We start from the raw sequence: 15,406 nt of genomic DNA on the forward strand, positions 1-15,406 counted from the left end.
CTTCTCTCTGCCATCAGTCTTGTTTCCCTCATATTCATAAGCTACTTAATTGCCAGGGTGAGTTTTTGAAAAAATTCTGATTTTTGTATTCTTTTCTTTAAAGGCTTTTAGTTTCTTCCTATTTTGTTCAGAATAAAGTCTAGCCTCTTTAGGCAATGTGCACGATCTCCTCTGAGCTTCCTATTTAGATACTCCTGATGCTTCTTGCCATGAGATCCCTTGCAGTTAGTTATTGCTCTACCTTTTTAATAATACCCCCTCTTCTTTGAGGATGCTTTATCTTCCTTCATTTTTCTGATTATTTAATAAAAAGCCTTATATGTAACTAGTTAGAGCTATAGAAGACAAGTAGTTGCCTGTATTTTGATTTATATTTAATATAGATCAAAGGCCAGTTTCTTAAGAAAATATGTTAGCAGGCTGCTAGAAGTTACCATGTTGTTTAATATCACTTTTTTTCTTATTATTAAATTTATTTTATTTTTTTATTACTCAAATGAATTTATCATATCTGTAGTTGTATAATGGTGATAACAATCTGATTTCACAGGATTTCCATCCCATAGCCCAAGCACATCCCCCCACCCCGCAAACTGTCTCCTCCAGAGACCATAAGTTTTTCAATGTCTGTGAGGCAGCATCTGTTCTGCAAAGAAGTTCTGTCTGTCCTTTTTTCAGATTCCACATGTCAGTGAAAGCATTTGATGTTGGTGTCTCATTGTATGGCTGACTTCACTTAACATGATAACTTCTAGGTCCATCCATGTTGCTAAAAATGCTAGTATTTCATTCTTTTCATGGCTAAGTAATATTCCATTGTGTATATATACCACATCTTCTTGATCCACTCCTCTGTTGATGGACATTTAGGTTGTTTCCATGTCTTGGCTATTGTAAATAGTGCTGCAATGAACATTGGAGTACATGTGTCTTTGTGAGTCGTGGTTTTCTCTGGATAGATGCCCAGGAGTGGGATTGCTGGATCAAATGGTAGTTCTATTTTTAGGTTTCTGAGGAATCTCCATACTGTTTTCCACAGTGGTTGCCCCGATTTACATTCTCACCAACAGTGTACTAGGGTTCCTTTTTCTCCACACCCTCTCCAGCACTTATTGTTGGTAGACGTTTGAATGATGGCCATTCTGGCTGGTATAAGGTGGTACCTTAGAGTGGTTTTGATTTGCATTTCTCTAATGATGAGCGATGTTGAACATCTTTTCATGTGTTTTCTGGCCATCTGCATGTCTTCTTTGGAGAACTGTCTGTTTAGATCTTCTGCCCATTTTTTGATGGGGTTGTTTGTTTTTTTGGTATAGAGCTGCAGAAGGTGTTTCTAAATTTTGGAGATCAATCCCTTGTCAGTTGATTCACTTGCAAAGATTTTCTCCTATTCTGTGGGTTGTCTTTTCATTTTGTTTAGGGTTTCCTTGCTGTGCAGAAACTTTGAAGTTTGATTAGGTCCCATGTGTTTATTTTTGTTTTTATCGTCAGTACTCTAAGAGGTGGATCTGAGAAGATGTTGCTGTCATTTATGTCAGAGAGTGTTTGGTCTATGTTTTCCTTTAAGAGTTTCATAGTGTCTGGTCTTATATCTAGGTCTTTAATCCATTTAGAGTTTATTTTTGTGTATGGTGTTAGGGAGTGTTCTAATATCATTCTTTTCCATGTGGCTGTCCAGTTTTCCCAGCACCACTTATTGAACAAGCTGTCCTTTCTCCATTGTATATTCTTGCCTCCTTTGTCATAGATGAGTTGGCTGTAGGTGCGTGGGTTGAATTCTGGGCTTTCTGTCCTGTTCCACTGATCTATATTTCTGTCTTTGTGCCAGTACCATATGGTTTTGATGACTCTTGCTTTGTAGTATAGTCTGAAGTCCGGGAGCCTGATTTCTCCCACTCCATTTTTTTTTCTCAGGATGCCTTTGGCTATTCTGGGTCTTTTGTGCTTCCAAACAAACTTTAAAATATTTTGTTCGAGTTCTGTGAAAATTGTCCTTGGTAATTTGATAGGGATTGCACTGAATCTGTAGATTGCCTTAGGTAGTATAGTCGTTTTGATAATATTAACTCTTCCAATCCACGAGCATGGTATATCTTTCCATCTATTTGTGTCCTCTTTGATTTCTTTCATCAGTGGCTTATAGTTTTCAGAGTACAGGTCTTTTGTCTCTTGAGGTAGGTTTACTCCTAGGTATTTTATTCTTTTGGATGCAATGGTAAAAGGGGATTGCTTCCTTAATTTCTCTTTCTGCTCTTTGATTGTTAGTGTATAGAAATGCCGTCGATCTCTGTGTATTAATTTTGTATCCTGCGACTTTGCCAAATTCACGGATGAGCTCTAACAGTTTTCTGGTAGAGTCTTTAGGGTTCTCTAGGTATAGTATCATGTCCTCTGCAAACAGTGATAGTTTTACTTCTTCCTTTCCAATTTGGATTCCGTTTATTTCTTTTACTTCTCTGATTGCCGTGGCTAGGACTTCCAAAACTATGTTCAAGCGTAGTGGCGAGAGCGGACATCCTTGTCTTGTTCCTGATCTCAGCGGGAATTCTTTCAGCTTTTCACCATTGAGAATGATGTTTGCTGTGGGTTTGTCATATATGGCCTTTATCATGTTGAGGAAGGTTCCCTCTTTGCCCACTTTCTGAAGGGTTTTTATCAGAAATGGGTGTTGGATTTTGTCAAAGGCTTTTTCTTCATCTATTGAGAGGACCATATGGTTTTTATTCTTCAGTTTGTTCATGTGGTGTATCACACTGATGGATTTGCGGATATTGAAGAACCCTTGCATCCCTGGGATAAATCCCACTTGATCATGATGTACAATCCTTTCAGTGTATTGTTGGATGCAGTTTGCTAGTATTCTGTTGAGGATTTTTGCATCAATGTTCATCAGTGAAATAGGCCTGTGGTTTTCTTTTTTTGTGGTATCTTTGTCTGATTTTGGTATCAGGGTGATGGTAGCCTCATAGCATGAGTTTGGGAGTATCCCTTCCTCTGCAATTTTTTGAAATAGTTTCAGAGGAGAGGTGTTAGCTCTCCTCTAAATGTTTGATAGAATTCGCCTGTGACACCATCTGGTCCTGGACTTTTGTTTGTTGGAAGTTTTGTAATCACAGTTTCAATTTCAGTTCTTGTGATTGGTCCATTCGTCTTTTCTATTTCATCTTGGTTCTGTCTTGGAAGATCATACTTTTCTAAGAATTTGTCCATTTCTTCTAAGTTTTCCGTTTTATTGGCGTATAGTTGCATATGGTGGTCTCTTATGATCCTTTGTATTTCTCTGATGTCTGTTGTTACCTCTCCTTTTTCATTTCTAATTTTATTGATTTGAGTCCTCTCTCTTTTGTTCTTGATAAGTCTGGCTAGGGGTTTATCAATTTTGTTGATCTTTCCAAAGAACCAGCTTTTCATTTCATTGATCTTCTCTATGGTTGTCTTTGTTTCTATTTCATTGATTTCTGCTCTGATCTTTATGATTTCTTTCCTTCTACGAACTTTAGGTCTTGTCTGTTCTCTCTCGAGCTGCTTTAGATGTAAAGTTAGCTTGTTTATTTGAGTTTTTTCTTGTGTTCTGAGGTGGGCTTGTATTGCTATCAACTTTCCTCATAGAACGGCTTTTGCTGCATCCCAGAGGTTTTGGAGTGTCGTATCTTTGTTGTCATTTGCTTCTAGGTATTTTTAAATTTCCTCTTTGATTTCTTCAGTGATCCATTGGTTGTTTAGTAGCATGTTGTTGAGTCTCCACGTGTTTGTGTTTTTTGCAGTTTTTTTCTTGTTGTTGATTTCCAGTTATATAGTGTTGTGGTCGGAAAAGATGCTTGGTATGATTTCAGTTTTCTTAAAGTTACTGAGGTTGGATTTGTAGCCCAGGATGCAGTCAGTCTTAGAGAATGTTCCATGTGCACTTGAGAAGCATGTGTATTCTGTTGCTTTTGGATGGAATGTCCTGTAAATATCTATTAAGTCCATCTGGTTTAATGCATCATTCAGGGCCTGTGTTTCCTTATTGATTTTCTGTCTGGTTGATCTGTCCATTGCTGTAAGTGGGGTGTTAAAGTCCCCCACTATTATTGTGTTATTGTTGATATGTCCTTTTAAGGTTGTAAGCAGTTGCCTTATATGTCGTGGTGAACCTGTGTTGGGTGTGTAGGTATTTAAAATTGTTATATCTTCTTCTTGGATTGATCCTTTGATGATTATGTAATGACCTTCTTGTCCCTTAAAATATTCTTCATTTTAAAGTCCATTTTGTCTGATACGAGTATTGCAACTCCAGCTTTCTTTTGATTCCCGTTTGCATGAAATATTTTCTTCCATCCTCTCACTTTCAATTTGGATGTGTCCCTAGAAGTGAAGTGGGTCTCTTGAAGACAGGATATATGTGGGTCTCGTTTTTGTATCCATTCAGCCAGTCTGTGTCTTTTGCTTGGGGCGTTTAGTCCATTAACATTTAAGGTAATTATGTATATGTATGTTCTTATTGCCATTTTATTAATTGCTTTGGATTTGTTTTTGTTGCTTATTTTTCTTTCCTTCTTCTCTTGTTCTTTTCTGCATAGAGAAGTTCCTTTAGTATTTGTTGTAAGGCTGGTTTAGTAATGCTGAATTCCCTCAGTTTTTGCTTATCTGTGAAGGTTTTGCTTTCTCCTTCAAATCTGAATGAGAGCCTTGCTGGGTAAAGTAGTCTTGGTTGGAGGTTTTTTCCTTTCATCACGTTAACTATATGGTGCCCCTCCGTTCTGGCCTGCAGAGTTTCTGCTGAAAAATCTGCGGATAACCTTATTGGGGTTCCCTTGTATGTTACTTGTTTCTTTTCCCCAGCCGCTTTCAAGATTTTCTCTTTGTCTTTCATTTTGGTCAGTTTGATTACTATGTGTCTCGGTGTATTCTTCCTTGGGTTTATTTTATATGGTACTCGTTGTGCTTGCTGGATTTGAGTGAGTGGCTCCTTTCCCATGTTAGGGAAATTTTCGGCTGTTATCTCTCGGAATACTTTTTCTGTCCCCTTCTCTCTCTCTTCTCCTTCTGGCACCCCTATAATGTGGATGTTGGTGTGTTTAACGTTGTCCCAGCGTTCTCTGAGACTCTTCATTTCTTTTCAATCTTTTTTCTCTTTTCTGTTCTGCATCTGTAATTTCCACTAATCTGTCCTCCACCTCGCTTATTTGTTCTTCTGCCTCCTGTATTCCGCAGTTAGCTGCTTCTAACAGTGAATTTTTTTTTCCAGTTGTTGTATTTTGCATCTCTTCTTGTTTAAGTTTTATATCTTGTATCTCTTTGGTCAGTGTTTCCTGTAAGTTATCCATCTTTGCCTCCAGTTTATTTCCAGTGTTTTGCATCATCTTCAGCATCAACAGTCTAAAGTCTTTTTCCTGGAGGCTGGGACTCTTCTCATCGCTTAGCTGATCTTCTGGGATTTTTTCCTTACTCCCGCATCTGAGTTATAGTTGTCTTTTCCTTGTTATAGGTTTTTGGTGTGGTGACCTTTTTGCAGATAATAGAGTTGTAGCCTCTCTTGCTTCTGGTGTCTGCCCCCCTTGTGGCTGAAGTTGGTGGGGGGGGCTTGCTGTAGGCTTCCTGATGAGAGGGGCTGATGCCTGCCCACTGGTAGGTAGAGCTGATTCTCATCCTTCTGGTGGGTGGGGCTTAGTCTCTGGATGGGATTAGAGGCAGCTGTGTGCCTGAGGGGTCTTTAGGCAGCCTGTCTACTGAGGGGTGGGGCTGTGATCCCCCCTGGATTGTTGTTTGCCCTGGGGCTTCTCAGGGCTGAGTAAGGGGTGAGGCCAGATTTTCCCAGAATGGCCACCTCCAGAGAAAGGCAGCTGCTGGAATATTCCCGAGAGCTTTGCCTTCAATGTCCTTCCCTCACAACAAGCCACATTCACCTCTGTTTTCCCAGGATGTCCTCTAAGAACTGCAGTCAGGTCTGACCCAGATTCCTATGGAGACCTCGCTCTGCCCTGGGACCCAGTGCACATGAGAGTCTGTGTGCACCTTTTAAGAATGGGGTCTCTGTTTCCCCCAGTCCCGTGGAGCTCCTGCACACAAGCCCCACTGGCCTTCAATGCCAGATGCTCCAGGGTCTCTTTCTCCCAGTGCCGGATCCCCACATGTGGAAGTTTGATGTGGGGCTCAGAAGTCTCCCTCCTGTAGGTGAGTCTCTGTGAACCAGTTATTTTCGAGTCTGTGGAGCCTCCCACCCAGGAGGTATGGGGTTGTTTATATCACGAAATTGCCTCTCCTACCTCTTGATGTGGCCTCCTCTTTTTCTTCTGGAGTAGGGTATCTTTTTTAAGGTTTCCGGTCCATTTGGTTGGAGAATGCTCAGGCTTTAGTTGTGAATTTTGTTATTTTTAGGAGAGAAGTTTAGCTCCAGTCCTTCTCTTCCGCCGTCTTGTTCCTGTGCCAGTATCACTTTTTTTAACGTATGCCAGAGTACTGAGAAGATGTTGGGGTTAACTATATGTTTGGACCCTTGGTTAGGATCCACCCAAACTCAAAACCAAAAGAAATGGCATTCTGTTTTAGGATTAGGCTCACTTAAAAAAATCTGAGAAGAACCATTGCGTAAATAAAACAGAAGGTCATTTCTCTTTCACTGAAATTTCTAGAGATACATAGTCGGTACCAGGATGGAAGCTCAATTCCATGAAATCCTCGGGAACCCATGTCCTTTTCACCCTCAACTACCTTAGAATGTGTTTTTTGGCCTCGTAGTGTGAGTGGTTATCTGTTTTCTAGGTAGTGGAATTGAGGAAGGGACAAGGAAGGAGAGCAAAGAGAACATGGTAGCTGTCTTTTAAGGTTTATACCCAGAAGCCACCATAGATTTCTTTATTTTTATCCTATGAACTAGAAATGATATATGCATTCCTAAATAAAAGTAGCTCTGCCTACAGTTATAAATTCTTTTGTTATGGAAGAAAAAGAGAGAATTTTAAGGGACAGATGTCAAAGGATTCACCTAAACTCTTTCATCTGATATTTAATCTATACCTTCCTTTTTAGTCTTTTTCCTATTACCATGTGAACCCTGTGCACTAGCGAAAGGTCTTCCTGTTACCCTTGGTTGAATATTGTTGCCTCCTCTTCTAAATCTTGTAGCACTTTTAATCTGTACTGTAAGTATCAGATACTGAACTGTATGGCTGTCATTTGTCTACATATGAAGCTTCCTTAAATCATAAGGCCTTGCCACAGTGTAAGTTCCTGGAGGCAGTGACCGTATCTTATATGTCTGCAGTGCCTAGCTCAGTACTTTATACATAATTGATTCTCAATAAATATTTCTTGTATGAGTAAATAAGTAATTTTGATGATTTCTTGGTTTCTTGTAGAGTTTTAGGAAAGGAAGATGGATCAACCTAGTGGAAGGAGTTTTATGCAAGTTTTATGTGAAAAATATAGTCCTGAAAACTTTCCTTACCGCCGTGGTCCTGGTATGGGAGTCCATGTCCCAGCCACACCTCAGGGCTCTCCTATGAAAGGTAAGAAAGATGAGACCTAAAACATTTATTTACTGGAGCTTATTTAGGACATAAACCAGAATATTGCCTTATTTGCAAAGGATTCCCTTTATTTTGAATTGAGTCTTTTTTTTTTTTTTTTGTCTTTTTATTTATTTTTATTTATTTATTTTTTGCCATTTTCTTGGGCTGCTCCCGCGGCACATGGAGGTTCCCAGGCTAGGGGTCGAATTGGAGCTGTAGCCACCGGCCTACGCCACAGCCACAGCAGTGAGGGCTCCGAGCTGCGTCTGCAACTTACACCACAGCTCACGGCAACGCCGGATCCTTAACTCACTGAGCAAGGTCAGCAATCGAACCCGCAACCTCAAGGTTCCTAGTTGGATTCATTAACTGGGCCGCACCTGTAGCACATGGAGGTTCCCAGGCCAGGGGTCTAATTGGAGCTTTTGCTGCCAGCCTGCACTACAGCCACAGCAACGTCACATGCGAGCCACATCTGTGACCTATACCATAACTCATGGCAATGCCATATCCTTAACCCACTGAGCGAGGCCAGAGATTGAACCTGCAACCTCATGGTTCCTAGTCGGATTCATTTCCACTGCGTCACAATGGGAACTCCTGAATTATGAGTCTTTCTAATAGTCTTTCTCTCTTGCTATGATGTCAGTTTTTGAAAAACCGGAAAGGATTTGTTTTTTTTCCAGATTAGCCAAAAGGCATTTTAGGTGCACCCATAGGGCAAGAGCAATATTTGAGTGGTAACATTTCAAGGAACTTGGAGGGTGCAGAATAGTACAAGACCTGCCTGTGCCCTCAGTGACCTTACAGTCTCAGATGACAAGATATTCACATGTACAAAGATAAATAATAACATAGTGTTGTTTATGTTGAGTCAAATGAATGGCACAGTGACTGGGAAAGAAATTTAGAGGGGTTAATATGATCAGGAAAGGGCTCAAAGCTGTGAGATTTGAACTAACCCTTGAAGAACACAGAATTCGGGGAGTTCCTGTTTTGGCTCAGTGGGTTACCAACTCGACCAATATCCCTGAGGATGCAGGTTCAGTCCCTGGCCTCGCTTGATGGGTTAAGGATCCAGTGTTGCTGCAAGCCCCGTATAGGTCATAGGTCACAGAAACGCTCGAATCTGGTGTTGCTGTGGCTGAAAGCTGCAGCTCCAGTTCAGCCCCTAGCCTGGGAACTTCCATATGCCACAGGTGCAGCCCTAAACACCAAAAAAAAAAAAAAAAAAAAAAAAAAAAAAGAGAGAGAGAGATAATGCAGAATTTGGTTAGGAGATAAAGACATTCTAAGAGGGGGATTATTATATGAGCAAAGATCTACAACTGGAAATGTGCGGTGTGTTTTTTTGGTTTTCATTTTAGCCTAATGTTGTAATTAACTGTTCTTGGAAGTAGTTCTTTCTAATTATGGGAGATTAATATTGAATAGAGTTCCTATGTCCAAATGTTACTGAGTGTTTATTGTTTCTCAATAAGACTATTATAGTATCCACATGAGCTGGAATAGCAGAAGGAAGTGGACTTTTTACTTGGTTATTTTTGTTTTTAGGACTCACTCCCACACCAAAAAATTTGTTTGTTTGTTTGTTTGTTTATCTGTTCTTTTTACAGCTGTACCTGGGGCATATGGAAGTTCCGGGCCAAGGGTTGAATCAGAGCTACAGCGGAGGCCTATGCTATAGCCACAGCAACACCATATCCTTAACCCACTGAGTGAGGCCAGAGATTGAACATGGATCCTCATGGAGACAACGTTGGGTCCTTAACCTGCTGAGCCACAGTGGGAACTCTGTACTGAGAAATTTGATTCTTCAAAGTACTAAGTTGAAAAATCGTATTATTTGAGGCCTCTTTTAATAAAATATACTTTTGTGAGCCTTTTGTTTTATAGGCTTTTGTGAGCTTTTTGTTTTCCATAGGAAAAGAGTGGTTGAATTCTCATACTAATCCTTTTTATTAGAGATGAGAGTGATTTTATTGACATATTTTTGAACAAGCAATAGTTTGAATTCATTGAATAGTTTAAGACTGAAACATTTTCTCTCATTACAGTTATATATTTTTAAAAGTCTGATTTTTGTAAGGGACAAATTCTACATGGATATCAAAGGGAAATGATTGATGGACAAGTATGGGAGAAAAAGACACAGATTTTTAAATAGATCCATGTAAGCGAGACAGATTTCTCAAGTGATATGAACTTGAAGAACGGAAGTGGTTTACCTGAGAGACAAGCTAATGGGTTGAGATAATTTCCAAAGGCAACAAAAGTTGAAAATACATATCAGAGAGAAAAGAGCTATTCTGAGTGATACTTTTGAACTAGATTAAAAAAAGAAACAATCAAGGCCAGTGAGAAGACCGTGGTAGACCAGACTAATCACCTGAATCTAGTGCCACATGATGAGGCAGCAGCATGGACGATGGCTTTGTTGTGGTTGCTGAGATAAACCATCCTGCCAGGAAGTAAAGCCTCCAAGACTTTTGGTGGTACTTACTGGTCCAATACTTCTGATCTCCTCCGGGGCCAAATTGGACTATCTCCTCTTAGAATTGAGTACCCTTGGATCCCATCATATCCTATATTCTCCAGATCCTTGTGTAATTTCACACAATTTGAGTTTGGCTCCTGAAAGCTAAATGCATGCAGACAAGAATTAGGCTGACATAGAAAGTGCTTTGTTTCCCCCGTGATTCAGATCGCCTCAATCTCCCAAGTGTACTGGTGTTGAACAGCTGTGGAATAACCTGTGCAGGAGACGAAAAAGAAATTGCTGCCTTCTGTGCTCATGTGTCGGAACTAGATCTTTCTGACAACAAACTGGAAGACTGGCACGAGGTAAAGTTTTTATGTTGCTGCATTTTGGTGAAGTGCAGCAATAACTCTTCGTATCATTGTTCATGCTGTTTTGTATGCAGCTGATTTCGGGTTCTCACTTGAGATTCTTGCCTGTATGTCTCAAGATAACTAAATGGCTGCTTCAACTATTTCTATGGTGTTTTTTTAATTAACTTTGTTATTGCTTATTTGTTTTTCATTAATGTGAAATACCCTGAAGAACTTTATTGCAGGCATCAAGAGGTTAATAAGGCCACAGAGGTTTAGACTGTGAACGATAAATTAAACTGTCTACTATTTGAATACTTTACACATCCTATATTCTTTGCTACTACCTCAACATTTATTTTACTATAAATTGTCATAAAGATTGCTTGAGCTCAAAACTAAGATTATAAAAATATTTATTCTTGGTACTGAAATTTATTCCAAAAGTCTCTTTGGTGATTTGACATAACTGATGCCTTTGACTTCAGGGTAACTTTAAACCAAGTTGCACAAATAAAAGTATTATGACATCTCTCATACTATTCCATATTACATTACTACCTACCTGATTATAGCATACCTGATTAAAACTTCTGTTAAGAATAGGGAAAAATAGTTTTTTTTTTTGCTTTTCAGTTCCTCACCTTTGGCATATGGAAGTTCCCAGGGTGGGGGTTAAATCAGAGCTACAGCTGCTGGCCCATGTCATAGCCATAGCCACAGCAAGGCGGGCTCCTTAACCCAATGAGCAGGGCGGGGGATCAAACCTGCATCCTTATGGATACTAGTTGTGCTCATAACCCGATGAGCCACAATAGGAACTCTGAAAAATAGGTCTTCATACTTGATTTCCTGCCTTAATTTAGGCTCTTGTTTCTTGCTTGGACTGTTGGAAAAGTGTCCTAATGGGTTTTCCTGCCTCCAGTGTTACTCTGCTTCCTCTAAGCTATCTTCTACAGTGCTACCAGATGCCTTTTAATAAATGAAATGTGATTATGAAACTCTCCTGTTTCAAGTCCTTTAGCTGCTTTTCATTGCCTACAAACTAGGGTCTGAGCTCTCGAAGTGTGACCCTCCCTTATATAGCCTTTTGCTATTTTTAGAGTTTTATCTCCATCTTTTTCCATGTGCTTTTCTTGCAGCTCATGATAAATCTCGACATGAAAAGCTTCCTTGCTTTTATTCATTCTGAATCTACTGCTCTCTTTCCCCCCTTGTCTACACAGTCACTTCCTATGTAGCTTTCAAGACTTGGCCCAAATTACCTTTCCTCTGTGAAACTTTCCCTGATTATCCCAACACCTGTATCATGCTGCTGTAAAAGGATTTATCACAGTGTAGTGCAATCACTTGTTTACTTGACAGTTTTCCTACTAGACTGTTCAAAGCTTTTTTAAAAATCATCATCACTAACATTCTAGGCATTCAAATGTTTGCTGAATGCATTAGTGAATAAGTGATTGTATCTTAAGGTTTGATCAAACCTACTTGCTCTAACATTTCTTATGATCTTAAGAAACTCAATCCTTTAGTGCTTCAGTGTGCTCATCCATAAGACAAGGCTGCTGATAAAATTAATCATGAGGCACTTGGTAGATATTAAATACAATACAAATTCCAAGATAGCTTTCTTGTGTAAGAAACATCTATCTATAACCTAGTTTTCTTTGGCTTGTCTTAAAGTCGTCTATTTTATAGTCTTGTTTAATCTAGAAACTGTGCTCCCAGTTATAGTTCCTATTTTTATTAAGATGTTCACCAAAATTCTTTGAGATGCATTTCTAAGTCATGTGTTATGAGATGCAGATTTACTTGGGTGTTCCAAGAAACAGTCTTTATTTGTCCATGTATTATTTATTGATTTACTTATCCAAACAACTATTACAGGTCACTGTTCAACAAATTACACTCTGTGCTTTCTGGGTCCTTTGAGATGCTTAATTGACATGCATGGTCTGTCCACACTGCAGAGATGCAGGAAGAACTACCTTGTTAATCCTTCTTCTCCACAGATCCCTCAGTGGTTCTACTGCTGAACCTCTGGTGAGGTTTCTCATCTGCATGGGTGACAGGTCAGACCACATCTTCCCTTCAGTCATTTCATCTCCTATGTTCACAGCCTAATTCCCCTGAATTTGTTTCTTTGGGAATTAAAATTTCACAAAGGTTTTGTGCTTTAACCTAAACTTTGACCAGGTATCTAAGCTTTTGCTAACTGGTGGAAACAGTTAAATAGTGATGTAGTTGCTACCTCAGAAGAATGATTTATGTCAATAGGAATTAGAACACAGAGTTTACACTGGGCAATTTAGCCTTTTCCCTGCTTAGACAAAGGTCTGCACTGAATATTTCCAGCCCACATTGACAGATACAGCCAGAGTCACTTGTTTATTTTCACTCTATTTGTGCTCAGTTTGTATATGCCTATAAATACTCTACAGTCTGTTTTCAGGCAGTTTTCAAATGAACATTTGTTGCTGCTACCCTCCAGGTTTTCATTTTTCAGTTTATTTTTGTTTCTATCATTCCTTTATATTTTGCCCTTTGCCTTAACCTTAGTTGATCCCAATCTTCCAGAGTATGTATCAGAACACTAAGAGATGGGAGAAATACTGAGAGTGAAAAAATATTGATTTTTAGGATTGATTAAACTCTTTGCCAAGCTGAAAAGTGCCTCACAGGTCGCAGTTTTAAGACATTACATTTCAACCCATTCCAACCCATGTATTTGATTACCAAAAAGATCATTTGTCCCTGGCCATTAACTAAGTTTATTTCAGCCAGTGTTTGATACAGCAGTGTGGAATAAAATACTATAGTTTGTTCTTTCTAGTGTTTTTGAATGATCACTGATGGTAAGAGTAACTTCTTTTGTAGTTTAAACCTCTGGCTGCTATATGTAGAAACTAATATAAATATGAGTGAGCCGTGTAATACTTTGAGAGGAGGTAAAAATTTGTCTGCATCCTTCTAAAATTGGGCGTCTATGTGTAAGAAAAAAAAAAAGATGCACTTTAAAAAAATTTTTTTTTTAGCTTTTGACTTGAATTTTTTGGCTAGGTAGATTTTTGTCTGACCTTTCCCAAGGTATCTCTTTTTTCCTCCTTTCCTTATCAAAGCCATTTTATAAAAGAAATTAAACTAAGCACTTGAGAGGAGGGAGGAATTTGCCACTGTGGTAAGGTACAGAATAGCTGGGGTATAAATTACAGATTGTTATCTTCTGTCCCTTTCCCCATTTTTCTTAAAACTTTAGTTTCTTCCTTTTTAAAAGTCGGAGTAGAGGGTCCCCTGTTAAATCATGGAGTTGTGTGGAGACCTGGGAGGTGATCTGAGTTCATCTCCATGTTTCTATACATGCGTGTCCTCAACTCACCCCAGCTAGAGGCGTCTTTTTTTTTTATTTTTTAAATTAAAAAAAGAGGAGAAGTCAGTATTTTGCCCTAGACACTCACTGAATGTCAGCCGTTATTTATAAGGCACTTTTTGTCATAAATAAATTTACCTGTGTAATGAATAGAACATTTTCCAGAAGCTTATTGTTAATTTCAGGTTACCCCCAAATCTTTTTTAATTTTAACCTTTTAAAGAAAATATTTTTTGTAACAGATTGTTTTTCTTGCTTGCATCATTAAACTATTGTCCAATTTTATCTCTTTTAGGTTCTTCTAAGGCTAACAAGTCATTATTTTAAATCTTTATTCTCACTGAGCAGTAGTGTAGATGCAGACTATGAAGAAAATCACATCGCATGTCTGCTAGCCCTGCAAATTCTCTCAGAAATTGCTTTAAAAACTCTGATAATCCATTTTTGGGGGTGTTTTCTTCTTTACTATAAAAATAAGAGAGGTGGTGGTAAGCAAAGGGTTTATGCTTTGTGTTTATTTATTGGGGGTTGTACTAAATTTAATTAGCAGTCATTCTTCATGCTACAGTTGGAGCACAATTCCTTTTCATCTTTTCCTGCCCTTAAAAGAGGTCAAGCATACTATCATCATCTTCTGTGTGAAAGTCCTTCCTATCATCAGTATCCAGGTGGCAGGATGTAGTAAAGGATTGGTCCCTGGATGAACAGTCAAGGTGTGTTGTGGCCACACACTAAACTCCAAATCCTAGCCATAGATTTCACAAACGCTTGGTACCCTTTGATCACCAAAAGGATCAAGTAGGAGAATATATGCAGACTGGTATGAGTCCCTTAAATTTTAAACTGAAGTCTAGTGTATTTTCTCTAAAAGATAGCTTAGTTATTCATTTATAAAATGAAAATAAATATGGTACTACTTCAAAAGGCTAGTGTAAGAATAGATGAAATAGTGTGTCTCATGAAATAGTGTGTCTCATGAAATATGGTACTACTTCAAAAGGCTAGTGTAAGAATAGATGAAATAGTGTGTAAGAATAGATGAAATAGTGTGTCCCATTCCTCTGACATACTTTTCCAAAACCTTCTTGGAATTAATCTACTTCTCACTGATTTTAGAACTCCTGAACTGTACAATACGCAGTACACAGATCTAATGTAAAGTGCAGGCTACCTTTTCTTTCTCCCCATAGTCCTTAACAGTAGATACCTTTTTGTCATTACCTGTGGAGCTCTGAAAAGAAAGAAGTATCCAGGAAGCTTGTCCCAACCATGAAGCTTATCCCACGTATGAAACTTCTGATTCAATAGTTGATGGTGGATCCTGAGAATTAGTATGCTTTTTTAAAATTCTACCAATGATTTTAAATATGGCCTATTTAAATAAATGTGATATGACATAGCCAAGATTGAGATACTGGTTCATGCTGTAATATCCTATTAGTCATAATTATTACATTTCTTAAGTGGTTCTGTGCCATTAATTTAATCAACATTAAGTGCCCACTTTTCAGTAGTGAACTAGGTAGGTACTGTACTATCCCTGTTTTCATAGAGTTTACTTTCTCTTGGGGGGTAGGTAAGTAAATAAGCTTCTAAAAGATGTATCAGTCACTTGTAAGTGCTTTTACACATGTATCTCATTTAATCCTTCCAGTAACACTGTAAAATAGATGAGTACTGTTTTCTCTAGTTTACAAATAAGGAAATTGATATTTGG

The 15,406-nt window shown here is 38.7% G+C and overlaps 1 protein-coding gene across 25 annotated transcripts in view; it reads left to right on the forward strand.

Moving 5' to 3' along the window:
• Positions 1-15,406, forward strand: part of TBCEL (tubulin folding cofactor E like) — an 86,886-nt gene that overhangs the window by 23,947 nt on the left and 47,533 nt on the right. For all 25 annotated transcript variants that reach the window (NM_001419925.2, XM_084974472.1, XM_084974471.1 and 22 more), the window contains 2 exon segments: positions 7,338-7,487; positions 10,195-10,334. In NM_001419925.2, coding sequence (NP_001406854.1) covers positions 7,355-7,487; positions 10,195-10,334 — 273 coding nt within the window. In that variant the 5' untranslated portion in view covers positions 7,338-7,354.

Source organism: Sus scrofa, chromosome 9 (assembly GCF_054392235.1).
Source record: "Sus scrofa isolate SSC_HxYL_T2T_F1_AM1 chromosome 9, Sscrofa_HxYL_maternal_Yorkshire_Landrace_v2.0, whole genome shotgun sequence".
NCBI classification, from domain to species: Eukaryota; Metazoa; Chordata; class Mammalia; order Artiodactyla; family Suidae; genus Sus; species Sus scrofa.